The 6,763-nt window shown below is 38.7% G+C and overlaps 1 protein-coding gene across 4 annotated transcripts; it reads left to right on the top strand.

The window, feature by feature from the left end:
- Positions 1-595: 595 nt before the first annotated feature.
- irx6a (iroquois homeobox 6a) lies at positions 596-5,158 on the top strand. Of its 4 annotated transcripts, none has more exons than XM_067440242.1 (7): positions 596-986; positions 1,891-2,104; positions 2,483-2,592; positions 2,683-2,978; positions 3,071-3,709; positions 4,064-4,169; positions 4,686-5,158. In XM_067440242.1, exons 1-7 carry the CDS (start codon positions 973-975, stop codon positions 4,723-4,725), a joined length of 1,419 nt encoding a protein of 472 aa, XP_067296343.1. In that variant the 5' UTR covers positions 596-972; the 3' UTR covers positions 4,726-5,158. The 4 variants fall into 4 exon arrangements, with proteins under 4 accessions (XP_067296343.1, XP_067296326.1, XP_067296335.1 ...); XM_067440225.1 differs by having other exon boundaries at positions 600-986; positions 1,841-2,104; XM_067440234.1 differs by having other exon boundaries at positions 606-986; positions 1,841-2,104; positions 4,064-4,178.
- The last annotated feature ends 1,605 nt before the right edge of the window (positions 5,159-6,763 follow it).

A 6,763-nucleotide genomic window follows, 5' to 3' on the forward strand; every position in this document is an offset into this window, starting at 1 on the left:
GCAGATCCCTCTTCAGTTCATTTGCTCATCATCAGGGTAGTGTCTGAAAAGTAATAACATCATTCGATAGATCACATTTAAATGCATTATTATATATTTTATATAGATTAATAAAGTTTAGTAATTATTAAATCTGATGATGACTGTAAAGATATCATCTTTAAAAACCTTGAAAATATTTTGCATGACTAACATATTGACAAGGACGGAATTAAGGAGAGCACAGCTATTTGACAGGTTATAAAAAGTCATGTGGCATTACAACCTCATTTTCATATGAATATCCAAAATAATCGTGAAGTTGATTGCGTGTAAGCCTAGAATTCATTTTACAAAAATTATATTTTATCAGTATCAAAAAATAACAATAAATACATATTTGTTCATATTCATTTTAGCAAGCCAAGTGATACTTTTTGCGCTCTAAGTCTAAAAATACACTAATGTTTCAAAAGAAAAGAGGAAAAAACAGAAGGGACAGGGGTGTGCAAAACACACCTCAAGAAAAGCGCGAAGCATGACGTGATTGGCAAAGACATCATTCTATCCTCGCCGTCCCGGGATTAGAATGACGTCACACTGATACCCGTGCATGGATGAATTCTAAAGAACTATAGAGGCACAAATAATAGCACAACCACAAGTTCATATCTTGCAAGTCTTACGTTATCCTTTAAGCTTTCTACAGCTGTTTAACAACAATATTTTTGTACTTGATGAAGCTTAATTCTAATTTTTCATTTCCTTAAGGGGATTATCTTATACATATAAAACTAGGGCTGGCGTAAACATCCTCAGTGCTTCCCAGTTAAGTGCAGTCATCTATTATTGAGCGAAAGGCCGAGTGTGGAAATGTGTGTAAGACGGTGGATTTGAAGTAGATTTGGTTTCAATCGATCAGCAGGAGAAGAATATTGCTTATGGTAACAAAAGAAGCCGCTATGTCTTTCTCTCAGTTTGGATATCCTTACAATGCAACTTCTCAGGTAAGCATGAAAATTAGATCTTTTCTCATGTAGATTCTTAATGAGCGCGCATGCATAGGGTGTTTTTTTTATTCTTCTTTCCAAATTCTGTCAATCTCAGTAGCCTACTCGGTAACTAACATTAGGCAGCAGCAGCAGCAGATTGTTCTGTCACTAAGTCCTAAACTAAAGTTAGGCGATATCGTGGGGTTTGTCAATATTTATAGTAATGGGTTATTTGAATTATAAATGACCTCACGTGTTGTTGTAAACGTGTAAATTACCTTTACGGTGTAATTGTTCAGAGTGAAAGCGAGACTCCTCCCTTTGCCGGTAGCCTTTACAGTCTGTGTGTATAAACTAATTACACATTTAGCTACAGATAAAGGATAGATAATTTCGACATCATGACTTACAACCAATTATAGTTTTAATTTAATGTAAAACGGCGGCTGTGTTGTCAAAACAATCCGCGCTTGCTGGTGGTTAACTTTCTTTCCAAGGCGCAAAACTTAACAGAAAGTTTTACTTTCAGCTTTGACAAAACACTGCTGAAGTAAAACAGCTCACAAGAAACAAGGTTCAGCTAGTTATTTTTAAAGTGTATGTTTATGGATATTTAATACTAGCTGCTACTACTACTAATAATAAAAATAATCACAATAAAAAATGAAAGTAGCTTTACACTTCATATTTGTATGAATGTTACAACCCATGACCGAGAGTAAAATTAAAACGGCTACAAAAGGAAGAGTTCAGTTCTACACAAAGCTTCTAAGCGTAATCTTACCTTGCTTTTGTTTTAATAAGACTGTGCGCATGCTTTGTAACGCAAATATAAAATGACATGTCTATCCATAATTTTCTTCATGCAGTTCTTCGTGTCGGCAAACCCTAGTACGACTTGCTGCGATTCGATTTCCAGGTCGGTGACGGAAGGATCGAGCGCGTCTCAGACCGCAGCCTCCTTCTGCTGTCCCTCCTATGAGAACCGGCTGCTGGCGAGCACGCGGACAGAGCTCAACGCCGCGCTCGGGATGTACGGCTCTCCCTACGCCGCGGCGGCGGCGGCAGCCGGGCAGAACTACGCCAACTACTTTCCATACAGCGCAGACCCCTCTGCCATCTACTCCAGCCTGGTATGTGGAACACTCTCATCAGATATAGCGCGGGTCCTCCGTTCAATCGATTGACTCATTCAAGTCACGGCTTGTTATTGATTATTTTGGCTTGGTAAGAGAATCAAGCTGCCTACTGTCTGCTGAAATAACTCTGAATAATCAGAAGAAATAAACAGATGAATGAAGCGACACCGCATGTCGTTTGCTTGATGTAATAGGGCCTACTCTTTTTTTTTTTTAAGTGTGTGTAGCTTATTATGTATAGACTAAGTTATATTTTAGGAACCATAAGAAGATAAAAGTGCTGTTTTCATTTCATTCTAAATAATAAGTGTCTTTCGTCAAGTACAATATTAGCAACATATTAAAGTCGAAAGTTTTTCTTTTAATCTCTAGAACCCACAATATGAAATCAAAGAGGGGTCAGGCAGTCTTCATGGCACTATAACCCAACCTGCCGCCTACTATCCATATGACCACTCGCTTGGCCAGTACCAGTACGACAGGTGAGATTTACGTCTGTCCCACCTCTAATGTAACATATAAACAAATCAAAAATTCTAAAGATGCTGTTTTAAAAAAAAAACTTGATCCAGGTACGGGACAGTTGATTTTAATGGGTCAACACGGAGAAAGAATGCAACGCGTGAAACAACGAGCACTCTAAAAACATGGCTTTATGAACACCGGAAGAACCCATATCCAACAAAGGGTGAGAAGATCATGCTGGCCATTATTACCAAAATGACTCTCACGCAAGTGTCTACCTGGTTTGCCAATGCTAGAAGGAGACTAAAAAAAGAAAACAAAATGACCTGGTCCCCCAAAAACAAAGCGGGCGATGACAGGAAGGAAGACCTTAATAAGAGTGACCCAGACAGTATTACCAAAGGTACCTCATAACTCGTATCAGTGAATAAATTAAATGAGCAATCTGTAAATAAAAAGTATTAAACTGTGTTTGTTTGTAAATCCCTTGCATAGATTCCAAAGACAGTAAGGATGAGCGGGACCTGCAGTTCAGTGACCTGGACGACATAGAGGACGAGGACTGTGACAAGCTGGACAGTGACTGTGAGAAATCAGGTCAGGATGACCTCCCGACTGCCTCCCCTCCAAAGAGAGACTGTAACCCCGACCTCCCTCTCCATTCGAACTTCCCATCTTTTCCCTGTGGTCTAAAGGGTTTGGGGACTCTGAACCCCGACTACCTGGATCCTTTGGGATCCAAACAACAGCAGCAACAGCCCTCACCTCAGTCCACCTCCATAAACACTGTGACACTCTCTCACTTTGAGTCGTCGGAAAAGCCTCGGATCTGGTCGCTGGCCCGTACGGCCGTCGCAGGGGTTGTTTTAGGCACGCAGAGCGGTGGGGATGTACGGACAGGGCCCGTGGACTGTCAGATGCAGGGAGTCAGGCTGCCCACAGTCGGAGGAGTGCTGTGTGGGGAGCTCAAGGGCCTTCAGGACCCTACAAACCTCAGCAATACAGACAGCCTTTACCAAGAAGGACTGCAGGGGATAAACAAGGCATACAGTAGCGGGAGCTACAAGACCCTTCAACTTCACTCGTCGCCCTATCCTGGACTGACAGAATCCTGCCAGTACTCCTCAATGGAAGGTACAGCTCTTACAGTTCACTATAGAGCAAATTAACTAAATAACAAAAAAGGTTGTTCGTAATTCTAAAAATTGAGTTTGTAAATATTTAAAATACCTTATTTAAAAAAAAAAACTAAATTACATATGCAAAAGAAAACAAATAAAACATTTGTGTATATGCCTGAGTACAAGTCTGTGTATTAACAGCCATGTTGTGATCTTGTGTGTGTGTGTGTGTGTGTGTGTGTGTGTGTGTGTGTGTGTGTGTGTGTGTGTGTGTGTGTGTGTGTGTATGTGTGTGTGTGTGTGTGTGTGTGTGTGTGTGTGTGTGTGTGTGTGTGTGTGTGTGTGTGTGTGTGTGTGTGTACTACAGGCTTCCCCAGTGCAGGAAAGACAGAGATAGAATCCAGTGAGCTCAATGACACGTGTCCAACAATCCAGAATACTAAGACCACTGCATTCAGACCTGTGATGAAGAGGTGAGGCAGGTGAGCATGAGTGAATATGCACACACATTAACATTTATTTTTTTATATAACTGATAGCCCTCATTCGATGCATGCTTAAGCGTACGTAGTCTGCAAACTATTGTTTGGTTACAGTTTTCCCCCCATATGAACATAAAAGAAATCCAATCATCTACGATTACATAATATGTCACCCCACAGCCTTCATTCAAGTAATGTCATTACACATACTCACTAGTAAAGCATCTCTGATAACCGTAAACATTTGTGCTGCGCATCCATCGGCTAACTGATTGGATTGCTTTGGCTATTTCAGCTAGACTGCACAGCAAACAAAACAAAAACAATGATGTATCTTTCCATTTAGTATCTGTATGTGCGTGTCATTTGAGGTAATGAGAAATAGATATACTAATTCTGCATCACAAGTATTTCCTTAGTTATCCAATATTACCTGTCATTTTCACCTAGCATAACTTTTAAAATAGTGGCTCATACTTATACATTTCCCTTCTCCCTCTGAATTAGGACTGTGGAAATGCCAACAAACATGGGGACATTTTTATGATCTACATTATGCACTATGGAATGGAGTCATTGAAGAACTATAAGCCCATGGCAGCAGACACTTGAAATTGTAGCGCGATGAGTATTTCCTCTGGAACTGTGAGATCTGGAAGCAGCCATAATTTTGCACAATATGATTTAATGGTGTCAATAACTTTATGCAATGTTCTGTGTGTGTATGAGAATAAATTGTGATTTCTTATGTTTGCATTGGCAATCGTAGTTTAGTATCTATTTATCTATTTATTGTTTTATTATCCATCAGCTTTATTTATCCGTTTACCATGGTTTTGTTGTGTGCTACATTTATTTCTCTGTGGTCATGTACGTAAATGTTATGTGGTTTACTTTTTTGGAAGCTGGTGTAAACTTTACAGTCAGTCTTTTTACTTTTATTTACTAATCAAAAATAAATGAGGCGCGATACTGTGCTCCTGAGGTAGTTTATATCAAGAAACTGTGTGTAAATGTCATGTAATTTATAAAATATTTTATAAGAACTCATTTTTGTTTAATGATTTGTGTTTATAAATTAATCAGATGGCTGATTCAGTTCATCCTCTTGACTCTATGTGTGAAGCAGGGACATTGTTGGAAGGTCATAAATTCAGTCGCGGACGTGAATGGACTCGGTGAGGGTGTGAAGAAAGGGTACATCAGTTTCTCATTGTCGTCATTTAATCGGAATTGGCATCAAACACTTTGTTACTGTTCAGGCTCAGAGCGAGGCAGGGATTGGTTATGAATGCAGCTTTGTCTCCAGTGCGCGCGAGCAGGTTCATCATCATGCAGTTCTTGTGTTAACAACGAGGTCACGCGAGAGCATCCATACCATGAAACGCGCATCAAGTGTTTTGATGTTGATCAGTCAATTGCTCGAACTAACATCCCTGGGGATCTTTAAGCATCCAATTAAACTGTACAAAGCAATTGCGAGCTGGTTCAAAACACAAAGAAAGGCATTTTCGTTCATTTATAGACTGGCTGTTTCCGTATAGTGACTAGACAAACGAGTGGACACACTAAACATGATGCATTTATTTTTCATATTTCTATAAATTTCCACCTATCACGCTGATAATTCGTTGGACAAGACTTATACCGAGTATTAAGTTGTTTTAGTGAGGAAAAACATTCAAACTTCTTTGTCAGAAAAAAAAGATAATGTAAAGAGAAAAATAAAAACTAGACTAAACGACGACCTACTAGTCAGGGTCCAGTAAATTAAGCCGTCGAAAGAGACATTATTTCAGGACGGATTTAAAGATTAAGGCATGTAATAAGAGTATTAGGTCTATTCGAAGGCGATGTGGTCAATTTGTGGGCCAACTGAAAAAGGGGTCGCGCAGACTGTCCATGCCACTTGTTTGCGGCGCAGAGTTCTTTATTTAGTGACAAAGATGCTCATAATATTGCTATGAACAATTTAGTTTATTGGAAAATATCTAAATATCAAATGTCAGCAAAAAAAAAAAAAAAAAAAAAATGGCCATAATACCACATAATTACAAATATTTGTCCTTACGTTTTAAAATTGTGTAGCCGACATAATAATAATGGACAAATAATAATAATAATAATAATAATAATAATAATAATAATAATAATAATAATAATAATAATAATAATATAAAAAACGCTATAATCATTAATTGAACGAATATGTTTTAGGGTTCTGAAAGCTGTAGACTATTTGTTGCTGGGGGGTGGGGGGAACGTAGTAAAAATGTATATCAGAGGCCTGACACCATTCAGGTGCCATGCATCCCCTCTTAGTCTATGATAGTTTTGTTTTATTAAAGGTCATCGGACTATCTTTTGGATTATCCTTCAGGATCTCCACTACCAAGCAATCTGTCCAACAGGCGAGATCTATATCTACAAATCTCCCTAAATATAATCTCTCAAAATCATATTCTGAATACTGTTTTGATTAAAAAAAGAGGGGGAAAAACAAGGAGTGATATTTTCATGATGGAGAATAACTTGGTAGATTCAAAACACCGTTGTGTAACGCGAGTAGCAAAGGCCAGCTTATA

The sequence above is a fragment of the Pseudorasbora parva genome, chromosome 1 (assembly GCF_024679245.1).
Source record: "Pseudorasbora parva isolate DD20220531a chromosome 1, ASM2467924v1, whole genome shotgun sequence".
NCBI classification, from domain to species: domain Eukaryota; kingdom Metazoa; phylum Chordata; class Actinopteri; order Cypriniformes; family Gobionidae; genus Pseudorasbora; species Pseudorasbora parva.